The sequence below is a fragment of the Pan troglodytes genome, chromosome 11 (genome assembly GCF_028858775.2).
Source record: "Pan troglodytes isolate AG18354 chromosome 11, NHGRI_mPanTro3-v2.0_pri, whole genome shotgun sequence".
Lineage (NCBI taxonomy): Eukaryota > Metazoa > Chordata > Mammalia > Primates > Hominidae > Pan > Pan troglodytes.
The window spans coordinates 115,651,246-115,674,795 of record NC_072409.2 but is presented as its reverse complement, the minus strand read 5'-3'; the positions used below and the strand labels follow the sequence as shown (position 1 = coordinate 115,674,795).

General features: G+C 39.6%; 1 protein-coding gene and 1 long non-coding RNA gene across 25 annotated transcripts in view; one reads left to right on the top strand and one right to left on the bottom strand.

Moving 5' to 3' along the window:
- The window catches only part of DOCK8 (dedicator of cytokinesis 8), a 252,223-nt gene that overhangs the window by 46,266 nt on the left and 182,407 nt on the right, over nt 1-23,550 (top strand). For 10 of the 24 annotated variants that reach the window (XR_008536987.2, XR_001720634.4, XR_010148794.1 and 7 more), the window contains exon 2: nt 10,933-11,035. The exons of 3 other annotated variants lie outside the window; for them this stretch is intronic. Coding sequence is in view for 4 of the 21 variants with exons in the window: in XM_016960514.4 (XP_016816003.3) it covers nt 10,933-11,035 (103 nt within the window). In the remaining 17 variants the exon portion in view is untranslated. Of the gene's footprint in view, nt 1-10,262; nt 10,749-10,932; nt 11,036-12,186; nt 12,410-13,813; nt 13,953-17,011; nt 17,164-22,482; nt 22,676-23,550 lie in introns of those variants that run through there. 11 more of the 24 variants (XR_010148792.1, XR_010148791.1, XM_063788018.1 and 8 more) reach the window with 7 other exon arrangements.
- LOC129135910 (uncharacterized) lies at nt 14,458-23,362 on the bottom strand. The gene is made up of 3 exons (XR_008536988.2): nt 23,278-23,362; nt 21,158-21,207; nt 14,458-14,546 (listed from the first exon to the last, which is right to left on the bottom strand). It is a non-coding gene; the product is annotated as an uncharacterized LOC129135910 (long non-coding RNA).

Here is a 23,550-nt window from a genome sequence, read left to right as displayed (position 1 = left end):
TGAATGAAAGAGACTAGTTAAGAAATTATTGCCCAGTTATATAGTAGAATACATATGCAGCTGGAAAAAAAGAATGAGGGAATTATTATGTATTTATCTATTAAGTGAATAAAGCAAAATGAAGATCACCAGCAAACAGATAAACAAATTGTGGTATTCATACAGTGGAATACTCCTCCATAATAAAAAGGAATGAACAGTGGGTGAACACTACAACATAGATGACTCTCAAGTACTGTATTCCCATTTGTGTAAATAAAAATGTGGGAAAGAATGTATACATGTATTTGCTTATAAACTCTATATGCACAGAAGGAAACACAAGAAATTATTACCCCGGGAGGCAGAGCTTGTAGTGAGCGGAGATCGTGCCACTGCACTCCAGCCTGGGCGACAGAGCAAGACTCCGTCTCAAAAAAAAAAAAAAAGAAATTATTACCTAGATTGTCTCTGCAGAGGGAACTGGGTACCTGGCAGACAGGAGTAGGAGGGAGACATTGTACAATATGCTTTTTTATACTTTTTATATTTAAAATTGCAAAATATCTTACATGCTCAAAATAAAAATAGAATAGCTTATATAACTAGGTCTAAATATTACATGTAGTTTTCTTCTCTGGCTATTTTCTTTTTGGTTTTCATATAATTTTTTAAAATCCACTTACTTAGCCCAGGCACATAAATGGAAAGAAAGATATGCTTAAAATTATGTCATTTGCAAAAACAAATATTTAGATGTTTTAGAGCTAGTATGTTTTTGTTGGTTTCTAGTTTAGTTCTACATGGCATCATACTAGCTACTCTATATGATTTCTGGACCTTTGCAATTTGTTAAGATTTGTTTTATGGTCGGGGATATGGTCAATATGTAAATGTTTAATGTGTGCAAGAAGAATGTGTACTCTGAAGTTAGGCATAGTGTTTTCTGTATATGTCAATTAGCACAAGTCTGTTTATCATGTTCAAGCTCTGTGTATCTCTGGGTTTTTTTAATCTGCATGATAGAACAGAAGTATGTTTGAAACTTTTACTATAGTTGTGGATGTAATATTTTTCCTCTACTTTTGCAGTTCTTGCTTTATATATTTTGAGCCTATATTACTTGGTACATACATATTTAGAATTGTTGTGTCTTCCTGGTGGATTGCCCTTTGATTATTTAGGAAATGTCTCTCTCTTCGGTAATGCTTCTTAAAGTCCATTTTGTCTGATAGTACTATAGCTACCTCAGCTTTCTTTTGGCTAGGTTTCATAACTTTTTAAATTCTTTCACTTTCAGTCCTTTTATGTCCTTATATTTAAAATGTGTCAAAAGAAAGAAGGAGAAAGAAAGAAAGAAAGAAAGAAAGACACCGCGATTTACCTATGTTACAAACATGTATATGTAACCCTAAACCTAAAATAAAAGTTAAATATAAATAAATAAAGTGTGTCTCTTCATGAAAACTTGCTTAGCATCATTAGTCATTAGGGAAATGCAAATTAAAAACACAATGAGATACCACCACATACAACATGTCTAGTATAATGGCTAAAATTAAAAATACTAACAACACCAAGTATTGTTGAACATATGGAAAAACTGGAACACTGATTATGGGAGTATACAACCACGTTGTAAAACACTTTAACTGGTCATTTACCCAAGAGGAATGAAAGACTGTATCCATATAAAGATTTGAACACAAATGTTTACAGCAACTTTATTTGTAATAGGTAAAAACTGAAAACAACTCAAATGTCCATAGACAGATGAATGGATTTAAAAAAAACCATGTTATATCCATACAAAGGAATACTCCTCTATAATAAAAGGGAGTAAACTACTAATACACAGTGCAATATAGATGGATTGCAAAATAATTCTGTTGAATGGAAGAAGCCAGACCAAAAAAAAGATATATTGTATGATTCTATTTATATAAAATTCTAGAAAATGCAAAGGATCTACAGTGACAGAAAGCAAATTAGTAGTTACCAGGAGAAGGAGGGTAAAAATTAAGAAGGGGCATGAAGAAACTTTTTTATTGTAGTAATGGTTTCATGGGTCTATACATATGTCAAAGCTTATCTAATTGTATACTTTAAATATGTGCAGTTTATTGCCAGCTAATTATACTCAATCTGTTTCTAAAAGTAAAATGTGCTTCTTATAAGTAACAATTTTTTAAAATGTAGTCTGATGACCTTTGTCTTTTAATTAGAGAATTTAATCTGTTTACATTTAATAACTGATATAGGCAGGGCGTGGTGGCTCACGCCTGTAATCCCAGCACTTTGGGAGGCCGAGGCGGGTGGATCACTTGAGGTCAGGAGTTGAAGACCAGCCTAGCCAACATGGTGAAACCCCGTCTTTACCAAGAATACAAAAATGAGCCGGGCGTGGTGGCAGGTGCCTGTAGTCTCAGCTACTCAAGAGGCTGAGGCTGGAGAATTGCTTAAACTGGGGAGGCAGAGGTTGCAGTGAGCTGGGATTGCACCACTGCACTTCAACCTGGGTGACAGAGGGAGATTCCATCTCAAAAGAAAAAAAAAAAAAAACCTGATATATTTGGGTATAAATGTTCAATCCTACTGTAGGTTTTTTTTCCGTTTTGCCCACTTGTTTCTTGTTGCTATAGTCATTACAACAATACATGTTTGACTTATTAGAATCCTAGTATTAATTAGTACTTTTACCATTTCCCAGATGATATAATATGGGCTTTAAAACACATGAAATCCGTTTACCCCTCATACCTTTTGTGTATCATTGATGTTTTAATTCTATGTATATTTTAAACTTCACATTATTATCATTATTATATTTATATTGTACAGTCACTGTCATTTAGATTTACTTATGTTTACCCTTTTGGTGTATTTCAATGCTTTCAGCACTTCTGTGTTTCCCTTTGGGATTGCTTTTCTTCTGCCTCAAAAACTCTCTTTACTATTTATTTTAGTATGGCTCTGCTGGTAATAAATTCTCTCCATTTTTGTTTATCTGGTAAAATCTTTTTTCCTTCATTACTTATGAAGAATATTTTCACTAGGTAGAAAATTCTAGATTGTTAGTTATTTTATTTCAGCACTTTGAAGATGTCATTGCATTGGTTTGTGGATTTCACTTTTTCAATTGAGAAGTTAATTGTTGGTTGCATTATTACACTTTGAAGGTAATGTTTCTTTTCCCTGGATGTTTTAAAGATTTTTCTCTTTGACTTTCAGTAGTTCTACTATGATGTGTCTAGGTTTGATTTCCTCTGTATTGATTCTGATGGGCATTTATAGAACTTTATGAAGTTCTGGTATTTTTGCCAGCCAGTATTTCTTTAAATATTGCTTCTGCTCCAGTTTCATCTCTCCTCCTCCTTTGGGATCCAGCTTACAAAGGTTACATCTGTTACTTTATGACTCAACACACTTTTCTGGAAAGACTCTCTTTTCTTTAAACACAAGACACTAAATGGTTACAGGTGTTCTTTTAGGTGATTATGCTGCTTCATCAGCAGATGGTGATTATATCAAGAAGGAAACTTATATGATGATATATAAAAGCTGGGGAGAGGAGATATCTCTGAAGACAGTGAGAAATCCTTCTCTAGTCTTGCTGCTGGAACCCTCAAACACTTAAGTCATCTAATAAACATTCTACTGTCTTCAGAGGAATTTTCTAAGTGAAAGGGATTTGGGACTCCCCTGTGAGGAAGAAACATAAGTTCCATGCCTTCCTAATAAGGGGCAAACTTTTCTTTGTAGTCATGTTTCCACCTGTTGAATCCGTTTTATGGAAGTTGTACAGTTATGGCTTGTCTGTTTATGAGAAGAGATAGAGAATATGAGAAACAATAAAACCTGAAATAATCCATTGTGAGGCCACAGGCTGAAGAACTTACAAGGAATTTATTCTAGACTTTATGGCTGAAAATATGTATGCATATATGTATATGAGTGTATGGAGATACAGTTATGGATAGAGATCTATAGATATATGTGTAGATATATAGATATATAAAGTTTGCTACAGAAATTCATTTTGTACACTTTTAAAAGTGCACTTTACTAAAAGCATCCAAGAATGCATCTCAGAAAAAGCCTTAGATTTCTTTTATGTGGTCAACTCCAGGAACTACTCACTCTTGAGATAGATGTGTGTTTTCAGACCTTATCCATGCCATGCACAATGATCTAACCCTTTGATAGCTACATCATTCAAAGTCAGTTTTTCTACATGCAACAAATTTTTAAACCTTGATTTTTATTTATTTATTTATTTTGAGACAAAGTCTCGCTCTTGTCCCCCAGGCTGGAGTGCAATGGCATGATCTCAGCTCACTGCAACCTCCACCTCCCAGGTTCAAGTGATTCTCCTGCCTCAGCCTCCCGAGTAGCTGGGATTACAGGCACCTGCCACCAAGCCAGGCTAATTTTTGTATTTTTAGTAGAGACGGGGGTCTCACCATGTTGGCCAGGCTGGTCTTGAACTCCTGACCTCAGGTGATCCCCCCACCTTGGCCTCCCAAAGTGCTGGGATTACAGGCTTGAGCCACCGTGCCCGGCCTGAACCTTGATTTTAAAAAAATACTACCCTGCCCTAACCTTGTGACTTAGGAAGTTTGGGGAGAGGGGTGTGTAACAACCTTTCACTGCTTATTTGATGTAAATCATTTCTAGTCCTGAAACAATGGCTATTTTGCAAGGTTTAATTATACTGTATGTTGTGGTTGCAGCCACATGTACACCACAAATGTCTGTAATTAGTACTTATTACTAGCTTTGTACTTTACACTGTATTCGTGGAGTGTTTTACAGTCGTTTGTTACCAAGAGTAAATTATATATTTGCTTTTCTTTACCCCACCCCTTTCACTATTGTTTAAAACATGTCAGATTCAGGAAAACCTCAAGAGACCCAAACCTCTTTCAATACTTATAGACAAAGTTTTTTTTCCTTAAATCAGTTTTAAAATCCATCCAGCCATTTTGGCTGCCGGCCATACCAGCAGATAATGAAAGAATTTTCCTTGAGGGTCGAAAGCCGGGGAGAAGCCTTCCAGGGCTGTTTGGTTTCCTAGCACAGCTGCTGGAGTAGCTCGTGGTGCTGACTGATCTGCTTGGAGATTCTTGTGCATCTTCACCTGTTAGAGCTGGAAAGATGCTCAGGACTATACAGCCCAGCCCTTCTGGTTTACATATAATGAAACTAAGGCCCACCTTAGTCAACTAATGTGCTTAAACTCAAGCAAATGGCAAATGGCAAAACTCAGGACTCTGTCAATGAGTTTTCATTCTTTTTCTTTATTCTTCTAGACACATATTTTATAAAGAAATGAGGCAGCATGATGTTTAAAATACTTAAAGTGAGAATGAGAAAAACTGTTGTCTACACATCATGAAATGGTTAAAAAGTTTAAAGTGCATTGTCTTCTCCATTAGAACTTCTTTTACTAATTTTTTTCTCAAAATCTGGCTCAGAAATCTTGTTTTAAAAGCTCCCTAAACATTCCTAGACAGAATTAGTAACGCCTTCCTCTTTGCTAACAAGGAACTGTGCATATTCCTGTAATAGAATACTTACCATATTATATTATAAGTATTAAATTATTCATCTGCCCTCCTCCCAACTACCCGCTGGATCAGGCTTCCCAGGAACAGCAACAGAGAGCCCAGCAATTTGTGTGTTCTCAATGTGGAATGAATGAATGAATGAATGAACCAACCATTCCTTCACAGTCTTGCACTATCAGTGAATCTTATGCTTTATTGAACATAAAAATCACCTGGAATTGCTGACTTAAAATACAGTTTTCCAGGCTATACCACAAGAGATGCTAATACAGGACTGGGGTAGGTCCAGGAATTCGAATTTTTATCTAAGTAGCTGATGACTTAATGCAAATGATCCAGCAGCCACACTTTGCAAGCTCTACGCTATGATTAGTTGTGGTTTGCAGCCCCAATTGTATATCATAATTATCTGCTGATCTGAAAAAAACATAGAGCTTCTCTACCCACTCCTTACCACCAATCCATCACCACCATTCTGACTCCTTAGTCACAATGGGTATTGACATTTTAAATAAATCCCAAGGCTCCCTTCCGGGAAAATAAAGAAGATAATATTTATAAACTATTTTGAGTTCCTTAGAAGAAGGGTATCTTAGCTCATTAAGGAAATATTATCATGATATAAATCTAACATCATGAAACTTATCTTGGACATGTCAAATTTGGTCTAAGAATCAAATGTAGAGGAAAATAAAACCCACACACAGTACCTGCATGGAAACAGAACCTGTGCAAACACCTGCTTTGGCTTTGTGCCTTTTTGTGGAGACAGATGTCCCCCTTCACTAGGACCAGGGTAGAGATGAAGAAGGTTGATTTGGACATTGGGGTGCTATATGTTCTTTTGGGACTGAAGTTCCATGTTAGGAAACTTAATAGCTGACATTTACATAACTTTTAAACATCCCAAGTAGTACGCTCTGTCTGCACACTATTTTATATGTATGCAATTTGTTTGTTTTTGTTTTTGTTTTGAGACAGGGTCTCACTTTGTCACCCAAGCTGGAGTGCAGCAGGCATGGACACAGTTCACTGTAGCCTCAACCTCCCAGGCTCAAGCAATCCTCCCACCTCAGCCCCCTGAGTAGCTGGGACTACAGGCACACACCACCATACCTGGCTAATTTTTGTATTTTTTGTAGAAACTGGGTTTCACCATGTCGCCCAGGCTGGTCTCAAACTCCCGAGCTCAAGTGATCCACCTGCTTTGGCCTCCCAAAGTGCTGGGATTACAGGCATGAGCCACTGTGCCCAGCCATATGGATTTTTTTAAAATTGTGAACTTACATAACTTCACAGGAGACAGACCTGAATGAGGTAGTTATAAACTACTTTCTGACTATGGAAAGGATTTCTGATCCTTGTAGTATATTTCCACGTATTTTGTTATATTGTTGTCTGTTTGTATTTAGTTGCTCATACTATTTTTCACTGTAGCTTACTTTATATGCAGGTTTCCATGGGTCAACCTAATTTATATTTTTGTCATTTTAAATGGAAAAATGATATCCCATATATTTTATACTATTATTTGTTCAGTGTTCTTTCCAATGTGGGATGCTTTGGTTATTTCCAATTATTTGCTATCATGCTATCATATACAGAATTCTTATGTTCATTTCTGCTCAAAATTATATTTTTGTTTGTATGAATTCCATGGTGTATATTTCCCAAAGAGAGATAGTTAGATAAAAGAGTAACAGCAGTTTCATAGTTCTGGTTGCATATTACAGTATTACTTTCCAGACACACAGAGCCAATATACAACCCCACCAGGGGCGTGAGGCATGCTGGTTTTCCCACAGCTTGACCAACATGAAATTTTATCATTCCAGCCTATTTCTGCTAGCTTAATAGGTGTGTAGGGCCTCACTAGAGATATTTTATTTTGAAGTTCTTCAAATGATATGAAGCAATTCTTTTCCACGTGGAATGATTCACTATTTTCATTTTGAGGACAAACCATTCGTTCATATTTGACAGTTTTGAAGTGACAGGTTTAATTGCCTTCTGTATAATTGGTTCTGTAGGGAGAGAAAATAGGCGTGCTATTAGGTATTGGGTTAGGCTCAAAGTGTCAAGGAAGAAGATTAGTTGTGTAGTTCTGAATTTGGAAACTTGTACGTGGACGACTGGAACAGAAACACCAGTTGACCCTGTTTAAGAAGGGCTAGAGAGCAGGAACATTCTGATTTCATGATGACAAAAATACTAGAGTTTTGACATAGGACAACAGATCTTGCTTCAAAATGAAAGCAAGACCCTATCCTTCCTGCCTGTTTGATCCTCTCACAGTGCCACTTTCTTTCCTGAATATTTTCAGATATTCTTATTTCAGATAGACCACTCTGCTGTATAATAGGACCAGTTTTAGAGTGGCCATGAAGCTAAGACCTGTTATTTGAGAGCTCTTAGGGGAACACCTGGACACAGCAGTCGCAGGAGAAGTCAGTCTCATCTGTAAAAAGGTCAGCTGGATCACAAAAAAGGGCTTTGGCTTGGTGGTGTTGGCCCTCCGTGGCTTATGATCCTCTTTCAAGTAAGCAAATAAATGATTGCAGTGTTGGTTTGAGTCCTATGGTGCCAAACACAAGACACATCGTTGCTCGTGCAATATAGACCTTTGTCTTGGACAGTCGTCTAATCTGCTGATTTTTAAATAATTGGTGACTGTCCAACTTATAATTAAAATCAGTCTATCAAGCAGTTGGAGACAAAATCTGAGGTTATCCTTTCATTCCTAGTTGTCACACTAATTTTTTGCCTTCACTTTTGTCTCTGTAGAATATTTACACGTACACCTATCTATATCTGTTTAGATATAATTTATATACTACAAAATTCACGCATGTGTACAGTTCAGTGATTTTTAATGTATTCACAGTCATCACTACAATCAATTTCAGAACATTTTCATTACTCCAAACAGAAACCCCAAACTCATTAGCAACCACTCTCCATTTCTCTACAATATCCCCAACCTTAGGTGACCACAAATCTACTTTCTGTCTGTATAGATTTTGCAATTCTGGGCATTTCATATAAAGAATCATAGAACATGTGGTCTTTTGGTTTAGCTTATTTCACTTAGGATAATGTTTCCAAGGTTCATTTATGTTGTGGTGTATATATGTACTCTTTTCCTTTTTATTGCTGAGTAATTTTCCATTGTGTGGATATACAACTTTTTGTTAAGTCATTCATCAGTTGATGGACGTTTGGATTTTTTCCATTTTTTGGCCTTTATGAATAAGGCTGCTATGAACATTCATGTGTAAGTTTTTGTGGGGAAGTGTGGTTGTCTTTTTTTTTTTTTTTTTTTTTTTTTTTGCAACAGAGTCTTGCTCCGTCACCCAGTCTGGAGTGCAGTGGAGCAATCTCAGCTCACTGTGACCTCCACCTCTCGGGTTCAAGCAGTTGTCATGCCTCAGCCTCCCAAGTAGCTGGGATTACAGGCACACGCCACCACACCTGGCTAATTTTTTTGTATTTTTAGTAGAAATGGGGTTTCACCATGTTCGCCAGGCTGGTCATGAACTCCTGACCTCAAGTGATCTGCCCACTTCAGCCCCCCAAAATGCTGGGATTACAGGTGTGAGCCACCACACACTGCCAGAAGTTTGTTTTCATTTCTCCTGGGTAAAACCTTTGAGTGGAATTGCTGGGACACATGGGAGCTCTGTTTAAATTTTTCAGGAACTGCCAGATGGCTTTCCAAAACGGCTGCACCATTTTATACTCCTACCAACAGCATATGCGTGCTCCAGTTTCTCCGCATCCTTGCAAACACTTGTTATTGCCCCTCTTTCTTGTTATAGCCAGCCTAGTGGTTGTGAAATGGCAACTCATTGTGATTTGCTCTGCATTTCCCATTTCCCTCACGGCTAGTAGAATACTTACTTCCTATCCTAGTTTTTCCTTATACTTTTAAAAAATTAAATAAAGAAAATTCTGTAGAAAATTAAGGAGCACAATGTATGCTTGCAGCTACAGCTTCCTCTGGGGTTTCACACTTCCTTGCCTCATCATGTAACGGGCCACCACTAGGATGAAGGTGCTCCAGTCTTATTCTTCCAATCTTCTCTCCATTTGTCATTCAGAATCCTGGGAAAGAGAGACACTTGTCCTGCCGTGAGTTATGTGCCCACTCTTTTGATTTGTGTTTCTGCCTAGACAGTGCACAGCATGAGTGTTGGCATCTTGAAAGGAAACTGGGGTGCTCCTGAGGGAGAGTAGATGCCAAAGTTGGGACAAGAGCCCATTTTCCTGCCTTTCTAGGTGTAACTCATTGCCAAGGTCGGGAGCAAAGCAAACCATGTAGGAAACCTCATCATGCTGGGTAGTTAATAAGTATGCCCTAGCACACATTTTCACAGAGAAAACATAATACGCTTCATTTGTAATATTTAAGTATTACATCTAAAGTTACAATGTTTAAAAATTTATATATACCCTTGTTGGATACAAAGCATGTTTAAAATATGTGACCTCATTTGATCCTCAGTAATCTCTGTTAGTTTCTAATTATATTCAGTAGTGGTATTGGTATTGTATGTTTTGGCCTCATTGTGGTTTAAATACACTTGTGTGAACTAGCCTGAGAATCCAACCACCAACATAATGATGTAATGAGAAAACGTGCTCTGAGTTCCAAACAAATGGCTAACAGATAAGTGCTCAGAAGTCAACCTTTTTGTAAGCTGGGGTATCACTGGCCAGCAGTCACATGCCAGCAGGTGTGAGTAGACAGTGGGGAACAATTTCCTCTCATGTGTATGGCTCCCTAAAGTGTTGGCTGAGCATTGTCCACATGGGTGATGCCAAGGATCACTCCACTAGGAGCAGTTGGGAAAAAATACAATCATTGGGAATTCCTGTAGCATCGAAGGTGCCTACAGGGAGGGAGAAGTATTCGTATAACAGTTCTCTGGTGTTCTCTGTTGTAGCAGCCAGTCAGCCAGAAGGGTTCAGCTGCTTGAAATGAGAATGGCTGGATCAAAATGGCAGCTCAGGATTTAAAGGATTCTAGTCAGATACCAGACATCCTCACATAGAGAAAACTCTGAATGGCTGGGGGAGAAGGAGTCAAATGCCCTGGATCTTTTTCTTGGGCCTCAAAGTCCTCCTTCTGTCATCATCCTTCCAGTATTGGGCAGGACCCTGACTGCAGGCATCATGGCCTCTGTGAACTTCTCAAGGGTATGTATTATCCGACAAAAACTACGATGTCCACTAACAGGCCACTGAGAAGGTATCTTAGTCAGTTCTGCTCATCGCCCAGCCAAGGCCTACGTTTTATAACATGATATCAAAGATTGCATCTAAAATTGTGATGATTTCCTAAAATAATCATTTCATTTAGATTTTTCTATTTTAATCCAAGGTATTCTTCAGCGGAAATAAGGAAACAGTTTACTCTCCCACCAAACCTTGGCCAGTACCATCGACAGAGCATAAGTACCTCTGGCTTCCCCTCTCTTCAACTAGTAAGTATGAGTTCCAGGTTTACTTAGCGATTGGTCAAGTGCAAAAGTGCCCAGGGTATGTGTTTGCCTCCTGTTCCTTAGATCTGCCTACCGTCACCTCACATTCTCCAGTCACCAGATCCTAACTCTGTGACTGTGTCTGGACATCAGACAATATCCCTCTCTCTCTCTGCCAACCGGTACTTAGGGTACATAATAGAACCTCTGGGAGCTGTGGTTTTGATGTCTCTAGACTAGGTGGGCTTCCAGGTGACTCAGTCTCATCCAAATTATGGTTCATATTTGGGGGAGAAGGGCTAGCTTGAAAACTTACCACCATTTGTAGTATGCATTTTTTTGGAAAAGCATATTCCAAAATCTGAAATGCCGAGTTACAGACCTCCTTTTTGTAAAATAATTTTCTTGCTAGTATAATTTACATATCATAGAATTCACACATTTTAGGTGTACAATTTGGTGAATTTGGGCAACTTAGAGTCACTCAACCTTTCCTCAGTCAAGATATAGAACACTTCTTTTATCCTAAAGCGTTCCTCAGTGCCCTTTTACAATCTCCTCTCCCCAGGCCACACCCTCCAACTCACGCAATCTCTGATTCACTTCTGTCACCATAATTTTGCTCTGTCTGGAGCTTCATATCCTGTTACAGTATGTACAAACCTTCTTTTTTTGAGACAGCGTGTCAGTCTGTCACCCAGCCTGGAGTACAGAGGTGTGATCTCAGCTCACTGCAACCTCAACCTCCCAGGATCAAATGATTCTCCTCCCACCTCATCCTCCCAAGTAGCCGGGACTACAGGCGCATGCCACCACACCTGGCTAATTTTTGTACTTTTTGTAGAGACAGGGGTCTCGCTATGTTGCCCAGGCTGGTCTTGAACTCCTGGGCTCAAGCGATCCTCCTGCCTCAGCCTCCCAAAGTGCTGGGATTACAGTGAGCCACTGCACCTGGCCCTAAACCTTCATTTTTAAAACACGTTTCCTCTTAAATTGAAGATTGCCTACATTTTTATATCAATGCCAATTGTTGAGTGTGCCTATATGTGTTACATTATTTGAGCACTAAATGCCAGATGTGTGCCAAGTGAGATAAATCTGACAAATGAGATGGTTTGTAAAACGAGAAGTGAATATTCACTTCCTTTGTGAGAGAGCTCCAGCCCTCCTGTACTCACTTCCTCACACAGCACAGCAGCACTCTCTTGCTGCTTCTGGTGGTTATCTTGAAGAGGTTAGGTTATTTTTCGTTTCTACTTATTACTTCAAAACCACTTCTGCTCTTAGAAATTTTGTAACCTTCCACTCGGTTTCCGGTAACCGCCATTTTGTCTCCTGTAACAATTTACACGCCGTGTAACTGTGAATCTTTCAAAGGTACGTTTTACTGGAGTGATTTCTGGTTATTTCAGAAGGAAAATTTGTGTGTTGCGTCATTAATGAAATAGCAGTACTAAAAAACCTATAGCATCTTTTACTGCAAGAGGTAACTTTCCATGCCATTTTTTCAGAAAATCTACTTATGACTTCGGTGGCTTGCTAGACTGGCCTTTTTATTTCTACTTTTCCTGTGTTTCAGAATTGCAGAGTATAATAAAAGCATGTCAAGTGCATGTTGTGTCCATTTTCAGGTATATTAGATAAGCTTTACACCAAGATAAATTAGATATGCTTATTGGTTTAATTTGTGCTAATATATATTTAATTGAAAATCAAAAAAAATTTTTTTAATTGACTGAAGTTGTATTCCAAAATATGCAAAATTTAGTTTAGAATAGATTGGATACACTTTTAAATTTTAAACAAGGTAGAGGGTTTAGTGCTTTGCTTTTTTAAAAAGTAAATGAAGGCTGCAGCTTTCTGCAGTAGTTGTCTTGGGAAGTAGTGTGGACATCACTCCTAAGAGACCTTAAGGAAGTTTAGCTAACAGGCTTTAACCCTTTCTCTCCATACCAGCTTTTACTCTTTTTTTTTTTTTTTGAGATGGAGTTTAGCTCTTGTCACCCAGGCTGGAGTGCAATGGCACCATCTCGGCTCACCGCAACCTCTGCCTCCTAGTTCAAGCAATTCTCCTGTAGTTCAAGCAATTCTCCTGCCTCAGCCTCCCGAGTAGCTGGGATTACAGGCATGCACCATCACATCTGGCTAATTTTGTATTTTGAGTAGAGACGGGGTTTCTCCATGTTGGTAGGGCTGGTCTCTAACTCCTGACCTCAGGTGATCCGCCCGCCTAGGCCTCCCAAAGTGCTGGGATTACAAGCATGAGCCACCATGCCCGGCCACCAGCTTTTACTTTAATGCAACAGCCTTAAATTTCCTTTCAGGAGAAATTATTTTATGTAAAGTTACAAAGGAAAATAATGCTTAATATCTGTAAGCATTCGTTTGGTAGTTTGCTGCCTCCTCAGTAAGTTTTGATGAAAGTGAATTTTGATGAATTACTACATTAGCTGGGTAGTGAAGTTAACATGTGGCTTAGCTGTCCATTTTCTAAGATATCAAGAAACCAGCAACAATAAGTAAAATTGTTAAGTTATGCAAGAATCACGTATTCCTACCTGTCATCATTTAGTCTTGGTTCTATTTGCATGTGAATATTCTTTAAAATATATTACTCCCAGTTATTCCGCTTTACTTCTCTGAATCTCTTTTCCCATCTCTTGACTTCAACTTCAGTATATGTCTCTTGTTCCTTCTACCTGGAGAACATAGGCATGTGGAAGCCCAGAGGATTGAATTCTTTTTTTTTTTCTTTTCTTTCTTTTCTTTTTTTTTTTTTAGATGAATAATCTGCTTAGGAAATCCATCTCCATAATGTTTACCTGGTATCGTGTTGTAATGTCAGAATGAAGTGGCTGTTCTTCCCCTTGAGTCATTGTCCTGAATGAAGGTTCCCCAAAAGAAATCATCAACTTACATGGTGATTTCCTTTTACCTTTAAAAAAAAATATTTCTTTTCATGGAAAGATAATGGAACATGTCAGTAAGATTAATTTCTAGGAAGGCAAAGGAGAAGTTTATCATCTAAAGACTCTCAACCTAAAGCTGTTTTAGAAAACTTTCCTTAAAATGAGAAGCCGTAGGTTTTCGTTGCATTATTTTGGCTAATTGAAAAATAAGACCGAGTGCGTTCTGACCTTCGTTTCTCTTACCTTTATTTTTACAACCACCATTTCAACGGCCCACTTGCTGATACAAATGCTTGTTTAATTCTAAAAAGCATTTAATCGAAGTCAAGTTATTTAGAACCTAATCATTTACACGTCTTTGTTGTTGCTGCTGTTTTGCAAGAGTGAAGAGCTTGGAGTCAGGTGAATCTGGGATGAAGTACAGTTGTCATTTATTAGTCATGTAATTTGTGACAAGCCACTTAATCTCTCTGAAGACTTCAGTTTTTTCATTTGTAAAATTGGCATAATAATGCGGTCCCTAGTAGGGAATACAGAATTATGTAATAGGTCCTTTGTATATATTGGCTGGTATTGCTCTCTTATGATTTGGCACCATGGAGACCCTGTGGGAGATTAAAAGAAGATGATGAGTAAAAGGTGACTTCAGCTCTGAAGGGCTTTATGATCCATTTGGGAGAACAGGTAATATAGAGTATACTGGCTTCAAAAGTGGCAGGTGTTTAGAAGAGAAAAGGATACATGATGCAATAGGAGGCAAAGGCTTGATTGAGAAGGCTGAGAAGACTTAGAGTAAGAGTTCTCAGCCCTGACTGGACATTAAAATTATCTGGGAACAATTCAGTCAGAATTCCTGGGGGTGGGGACAAAGCATCAGTATCTTAAAGTTCCCTGGGGACTTTAACTTGAAGCCCAGGTGGAGAATCATTTAAACAACTCTGTTATTTATTTATTTAAAATTTTAATGTATTTTTTGAGATGGAGTCTTGCTCTGTCACCCAGGCTGGAGTGCAGTGGTGCAATCTTGGCTCACTACAACCTCCGCCTCCCAGGCTCAAGCGATTCTCCTGCCTCAGCCTCCCAAGTAACTGGGACCACAGGCGCACCATTGCGCCTGGCTAATTTTTGTATTTTTTTTTTTGTAGAGACGGAGTTTCTCCATGTTGTCCAGGCTGGTCTTGAACTCCTGAGCTTCAGTGATCTGCCTGCCTTGGCCTCCCAAAGTGCTGGGATTACAGGCATGAGTCATTACACCCGGCCTATTTTCTGATTGTTCAAAGTAGAAGCCAGGCACAATGGCTCATGGCTGTATGTAATCCCAACAATTTGGGAGGCAGAGGCAGGAGGATAGCTTGAAGCCAAGAGTTCGAGGCCAGCCTAGGCAACATAGTGAGAACTCATCTCTACAACAAAGTTAAAAAAAAAAAAAAAAATTAGCCAGGCATGGTGGCACATGCCTTTAGTCCCAGCTACTTGCGAGGCTGAGGCAGAAGGATCACTTGAACTCAGGAGTTGGAGGCTGCAGTGAGCCATGATTGAGCCACAGTACTCTGGCCTGGGCAACAGAGTGAGACCCTGTCTCAGAAAAGAAAAGAGAAGAGAGGAGAAGAGAAAGAGAGAGAAGAGAAGAGAAGAGGAGAGAAGAGAAGAGAAGAGAAGAGAAGAGAAGACATACAAAAGAAGAGTAACATACAAGAGAAGAGTTAGGAGACCCTGTCTCAGAGGAAAGGAGGGGAGGGGAGAGGACAAGAGAAGAAAGAGTTAGGATCTATGCCCTAAGGAAGTGAGGAGGATTTGAGACATTGTGTAGGTGGTTAATAACCTTAAGCTACATATTTTATGGAGGGAAAAATCCTATTTTTAAAAGTGAGAATAGAAAAATTTTGAAGTGAAATGGAATGAATTAGCTGGACCATAACGGCTCTGACTGAAGAAAAGGATGTAAAAAGCCACATCCTGAATATTTACCAAACACCATGGTTACATGGCATGTTTGTATATGTAACATTTATTTTTAAAAAAAGTCTCATAGCTTAGAAGGCATTTATTTTTGTTATGTGTATAGGCTTCTGTGCAATAAAGCAACCTTTTTTATTTTACAGCTCATGATGACTTAAATGGTTAATTGCCTGATAAATATGGTCCTCTTTTATTCTTCTGATTCTATTGTTCTTTTGCACTTCATCTTTCAAGGAGTTGGCCTATTCTTAGGTTTCATTGATTGCACTGGAAGGGGCATGATGGAAAATGAAGATCTCAAGATAATTTTCATGCAAATTCACAATGGAAGATAAAATGAAAGAGTGGCAGGCATTCTGCACACAGAGCAGGCATTTCTTTATTGTCATTGTTCAGCAGAGGAATCAACTCAGCCTTGGTGAAACTAGAGTGATGCCCATGGTGGCATGTCAGCATCTCCCTCTTAGTGGCATCAGTGGTAGATTGTTGTTGGTGGAAGCAGGAAAGTGTTTAGTCCATAAAGTACAGAACTTCGATATCACAGAAGCTAGAAGAACTTTACTGCCTTCAGCTTCGTTTAAAGATAGTAGAGAGCTTACTCATTCATTTAAGAAATATGTATTGGGTCTCTGTGTCAGGAACTGCTGGCACAGCAGTGAGATTGAAGATACAACAGTGAATACAATAGAGGGCCTATCCTCATAGAGTTTGCCTTTCAGAATGAGGGACAGACACAGACAAATAGAAAATGTCGATTGTGTCAGGGAGTATTGAGGGCTTTGAAGAATGAAATCGTGACCCAGAAGAGATGCTTTTAGATTGGATCATCTGTGAAGGCCTCTATTTAGAAAGGAGACACTTGGGCAGAATTCTGAATGAACTTGACGGATATCTGAAGGAAAAATATTCCAGTCAGAAGGAACAGTACGTGCAAAGTCCCCAAGACTTCGATAAGTGACATGCTCCAGAAGCAGCAAGGAAGCAGAATGAGGCCTGAACAGAGTGGGCAGTAGGAAATGCAGTCATAGAGAAAGCAGGGCTGGGTCACAGGCCTCAGAGACTGTAGAACATTGGCTCCTACCCTAAGACAGGAAGCTGCTGTGAGCATTGAGGTTAGGCGTGGAACCATTTGACTTTTTATGAGGATCACTCTGGCTGCAGTGTGGAAAATAGACTGGACGAGGGAGGGCAGTTAGGAAGATGTCACGGTAACTCAGGAAAGCAATACCGGTGCTTTGGACGAGGGTGGTGGCAGAAGAGAAGGTGAGAAGTATTCTGGAAATATTTCAGAAGCAAAGTGGATAGGATTTTCTGATGGGTGATATGTAGAGTGTAAGAGAAAGAGAAGAAGCAAGATTGACTTTAATGTTTTCCACCTGGGCCTTTGGTGGACTGGAATTGCCACTTGCAGAGGTGTGGAGGTACGGAAGGTATGGGAAGAGCAGATTGCCAGGAAAGTTAAAAGAGTTAGTTTTGAACTCATTGTGTTTGAGAGGCCTGTTAAATGACCGAGTAGTGATGTTGAGGTGTAATTGGAAAAGTCAACCTGGAATTTATGGCAGAAGTTGAGGCTGCAGATATAAACTTGTAATTTTAAAAATGTATATTTAAAGCCATGGGAGTGAATGAGATCATTTGAGATTGAATGCAGATTGAGAGGAGATTTAGAATTGAACTCCAGGGCACTGCGTAGCAGGAGGAAAACCTAGTAAAAGTGGTATCTGTGAAATAGAGGAACGAACTGTCACAGTTTGCCTGGTACTGAGAATTTTCTCAGTACATGAGACTTTAAGAGACTGGGACACCCTGAGACAATTGGTTGCCTTCCATGGGAAGAAAGTATGTCAAGAGGGAGAGAGTGAACAACTGTGTCCAATAAACCAGGACTGAGCAAAAACCATTGAATTTGGCATCATGAAGTCTTAGGTGACTTTGACAAGGCTTGTCTGTTGTGAACAGCCAAGTAAATGTGAGGACCACTCTCCAAAAGGTAAATAAACATGCATGAGGACACAGGTGCGCCACCTGGAGACATCATGCCTCTTCCCTGTCCCCACCAGGAGTGGCATGAAGCCTCCCCAGTGCTGTAACGAGGCAGCCAGGTCCTGGGTGACTGCACATGTGACTTGGGGCAAGTCATTTAACCTCTCTGTTTTCACTATCCTATTTGTGAAATATTGTTTAGATTTGTGGTTTGAGTCAGCTATCTGTATGCTATCTGTATACTACACTGTGTTAGGAGCTATGTAGATTAATTTTCAACAGATATGGTTCTGGGGTTGTAGGAATTTTCAATTTCAGAACAAATTGAATCTTACCCTTGGTCAGGAGAAATAGCCTTTGACATGTGTTAGGGGGCAAGGGAAATCTCAAACTTGCTTAATTTTAAAAATGAATATTTGGTTGTGGATAATTTAAGCTTTGGTGATATTTCTAATTATTTTTTGTGTGTTTCTAGTCTACTGACCAGAAGTCTGAAAAAAACAACTAAAAAGAAAGACTGCATAAGCCTTCACTAGAGAAGTATTGAAAATTGCTTGAGGGAAGTGACGGTTTCTTTAGCCTAGTGTCTGTAGGACCCCAGTAGTGTTTGTTGAATGAATGAAAGGAGGCGTATCAGTCAGGTTCACTCAGAGAAACAGAAGCTGTAGGAAATCCATATGGATGTGTATGAAGGTACTGGCTTGCCTACTGCTGGTGTGTGGCTAAGCGAGCTTAAAAGTCCACAGGGCAGATAGTCAGGAAGGAAATATTCCAAACAGACTGAGCTCCCTTGGGCACAAGCTGAAGCCTGGAGTCTGAACTGCCAGAGAGCCTCTGCCTTCTTAGAAAAGGCTTCAAGTCAGGCCCACCCAGGGGAATCTCTCCTTTGATTAACTTAAAGTCACCTGTTTACAGACTTTAATTACATTGGCAATAGTCCCTTCACAGAAGCACCTAAATGACTGATTACGTAACTGAAAAAAGGTGTGTGTATGTTACAAAATGGCTGCAGTCTCCCTTCTGTCCAGCTCTTGCAGGAGAACTCTCTTGTAGCTCACCCTGTCTGAAAACATACTGGAAAGGAATTCAAGGAAACGTAGTTCAGCCTAGCCACGTTGACACATCATGAAGCCATCACAAAAGGTAAAGCCTGGTTTAGGAGCATTTGCATTTGCAGTCTTAAGTATTTTTGTCTTATTTTTCAAAAGGGGTTGGGCACGGTGGCTCACGCCTGTAATCCCAATACTTGGGGAGGCCGAGGTGAGTGGATCACTTGAGGCCAGGAGTTTGAGACCAGCCAGGCCAACGTAGTGGAACCCCGTCTCCACTAAAATGACAATAATTAGCCAGGCGTGGTGGTGCATGCCTGTAATCCCAGCTATTCAGGAGGCTGAGGCACAAGAATTTCTTGAACCCAGGAGGTGGAGGTTGCAGTGAGCCAAGATCCGGCCACTGCAGTCCAGCAACGGAGTGAGACTCTGTCTCAAAAAAAAAAAAGTTGTTTTGGTTTTTAATTTTTGATTTTTTCTTATGTTATTACATATAACGAATGATATGCATACTCTGAAAAATCATGACATAAAGGTGACCTTGAAATTACTTTGATGTTCATTTAAACTAGTCTTTGGTCTCCACTGGCTAGGAGACCACATATAGCAGAACAGCAGAGAAAGCAAAACAGTTAATTTTCATGTTTGGCTTTTGAGCTTCCAGGGACCCAAGTCTTGCCTTGAACTGATCTTAGGAAATTCCTCATTCCCTACCCGACCCTGTTTCTAAACTGCATCCCTGCTGAAATGCAATGCCACTGTAACTCTCTCCAATATTTGTTTTCTTCTTTGGCTTACCACTAGATGTATGTATATATGTTTGTGTGCTTGTGTGTGTGTGTGTTGACTGCCTCATAGTAAAGCCTACTCTTGAGATTAAGACTCCTGATAGTTTAGAGAACAGAAATCTTTTTTAGTTCCTGGTTATTACTTGAATTTGCAAGAGGAACAACTGCTAGGAGGCCTAGTTAACAGCAGTTAGGGTCTCCACCCACTTGCCAAGGGCAAGACTAGTTTACACCACATTTGGAATGACCAATTTCCTCCCACTTTAGTTTCAGTGTAGAAAGAGCAGGGGAGACAAACTATTAAATGTCAACTTGGGTGTAGTGCTAGAACCGTACTCAATAATGCTATCATTGCCGTTTGTGCTTACCAGCTCTTCAGTACTGGAATAGATTCAGACCTCGAGAGTTTATGACTTTATCATCAACTGGGTGTGTTGCCCTTGGCACATTGCCACACAGTGCTTAATGATGATATATGTTCTTTATCAAATTCCCCCCACCAAATAATGGCATTATTTACGTGTGAGAAAGTTGCACATTTCACCCCCTCATGGTTTATTAGAGTGCACCTCCATGAGAACAACTGCCTGTGATCCTCTGTATACCCAATGGCCAACTCAGGAGCTCAGTATGCCCTACCCAGTAGATGCTCAGAACATCATTGCTGAGTGAGGAAGTCAGCCATCATTTTCTCCCTGGATAGTCTCTCCTGTAGGTAACAGGGGCCGTTATCAGCCAGGTTTTTCATCATTTGTGGCTTTGAATTTCAGGGACGTGACAAGTTTGCTTTTTGTTTTGTTTTGTTTGGTTTGGTTTGGTTTTCTAGAGACAGGGTCTTCCTGTCACTCAGGCTGGAGTTCAGTGATGTGATCACAGCTCACTGCAGCCTCGAACTCCTGGGCTCAGTGTTTCTCCCACCTCAGCCTTTGGAGTAGCCAGGAGTATAGGTGGTGTACCACCACACCCATCTAACTTTAAAAAAAAAAAAAATTATAAAGAAAGAGTCTCACTTTTTTGCCCAGGCTGGTCTCATACTCCTGGCTCAAGCAATCTTCCTGCGTTGGCCTCCCGAAGTGCTGGGACTGCAGGTGTGAGCCACCTTGCCTATCCAACATGACAAGTATTATTCTCTGGCAGGAAGTGAATTTTTTTCTCACTGATGATTGCACACAAATGTCATATCTCCATGAGGCTTCTACTCACTAGTTTTACGGCTCATGTCACCTTGCGTCAAACTATGCTTCAGTATAATTTTGAAGTATATATTTCCATTGCCTCTCCTTGAGTAATTGATATTCTTCACAATAAGTTTACATTTATTATCACTTTTATTTACTTACTATTATTACTCTGAGCAGCCAATCTTATGAGAAGCTCAGAGTGGAACGTGTGGGTCATGGTAAATATATTATTTGACTCACTTCCAAACACACTTACTATTGCCTGGTGTTTTGATTATTTCAAAATATACAGATTTCTTGAAAGGCCTGCAAAAGAAAACAATCAAAATTATAGCGGTTAAGAATGTGAGTCTGCCTTGGTTTGAATTCCAGATGGGCCAGTCCCTAGCTGTGTAATCATGGGAAAATTATTAAATCTCTAGCCTCGCTTTCTTCATCTGTAAAATGAGCATACAGGCTGAGCATCCCTAGTCCAAAAATGCAAAATTCAAAATGCTCCAAAATCTGAAACTTTTTTTGTGCCTCCATGACGCCACAAGTGGAAAATTCCACACCTGACCTCACGTGATAGGTCACAGTCAAAACATTGTTTCATACACACAATACTTTTTTTTATTTGTATAAGTTTAAGTGGTACAAGTGCAGTTTTGCTACATGAATATACTGCATAGTGGTAAAGTCTGGACTTTTAGTGTCTCCATCACCCAAATAGCGTCCATTGTATTCATTAAGAAATCTAGCATCCCTCACCCCCTCCCGCCTTCCCCCCTCTCCAAGCCTTTCATGTCTAGCATTCTGTGTCCATGTGTACACATTATTTAGCTCCCACTTCTAAATGAAAACATGTGATATCTGTCTTTCTGTTTCTTAGTTTTTTCGCTTAAGATAATGGCCTCCAGTTCCATCCATGTTGCTGCAAGAGACATGATTTCATTCTTTGTTATGACTGAATAGAATTATTCAGGCACAAAATTATTAAAAATATTGTATAAAATTACCTTCAGGCTATGTGTATAAGGTGTATATGAAACATAAATTAATTTAATGTTTACAGTTGTGTTCCATCCCCTGGATGTCTCATTTTGTATATGTAAATATGACATGATATGAAAAATTCAAAACTCTGAAACACCAATTGAACTCAATTTGCAGTAAGAATGCATACCTCACAGGGTTATAGTGAGGATTGAATGAGACAATCCTAGTCCAATTTCTTTGCACATAGTAATGCTCAATAATTATTACTTAAATGGGTATAAACTTTATAGTAATGAGATTGGGGCTGGAAAAAATGCAGTTTCATAATTTCCTATAGAAGTCATTCAATCCTGACTCTAAACTCTGTATTCCATGTGGTGGTTGGGTGGGGTGGGAGAGTCCTCTTTATCCTGTGGGGTTGGTCCTATGGAGGTGTCTGTGGCAGATTGGCAGATGCATTTGTCTTGTGCATAGATGGTGTCTGTTGTTTCCTCTGGCAGAGTTCACCAGTGTCCTAATGCAAACTTAGTCCTCATCTGGCTCCTGCACAGGCTGATCTCTGGCTCCTTTAGCCCCTCATGGTTCCTGTTGTTTCATTTTCAGAGGGACCCTTGTAAGGACTATAGTCCTCTCTTCAGCTGACCTTCAGGTCCCCAGTCAGAACCAAGGGAACCGACTCTGTCCCTTCTCATAGCACCTGGAAACCCTGGGAAACGAGGGGAATGCTTTGCTCTCAGCTACTGAGGTTGTCCTGTCACCTTCTCTTCTGCCCTCCTTTGCCATGGCATAGGATAATGTAAGTCAGCAATCTCATTACTCGGTATATAGCCAGAGGAATATAAATCATTCTACCATAAAGACACATGCGTGTGAATGTTTATTGCAACACTCTTCACGATAGCAAAGACATGGAATCAACTTAAATGCCCATCAATGACAGACTGGATGCAGAAAATGTGGTACATATACACCGTGGAATACTATGCAGCCATAAAAATAATGAGATCATGCCTTTTGTGGGAACATGGATGGAACTGGAGGCTATTATCCTTTGCAAACTGACGCAGAAATAGAAAACCAAATGCTGCATGTTCTCACTTATAAGTGGGAGCTAAATGAGGAGAACTTACCAACACAAAGAAAAGAACAACAGATACTGTGGTCTACTTGTGGGTGAAGGGTGGTAAGAGGGAGAGGAGCAGAAAAGATAACTATGTGGTCCTGGGCTTAATACCTGGGTGATAAAATAATTGTACAACAAACCCCCATGACATGACTTTAGCTATGTAACAAACCTTCACGTGTACCCCCAAACCTAAAAGTTAAAAAAAAAATCCCAGACAGGAAGTAGGGCATATTTTGCCTAATTTGCAGCTTCATCCTCACTCCCTAACTTACATCACTCATGTCTCCTCCATCATCAGGGACAGCAAGAGTGGGGAGGGGACAAGGCCTGCCACATCTCCATTCTCTGATCTTATTTCCTCTTGCCTCTTCAACAGCGCTTTGTCTCTCCTCTCCAGCTTGAAGCCCTTACTCTGGTATATGATTTCAAAGGGATGAAAAACTGGTTTCGTTAGTACTTCCCTTGGATCTGCCCTTGTCTCCCATCAAGGCAGTGCAAGTAAAGAATCCAAGATATTTGTTTTGTTGGTCCACTGGAGGGTAGAG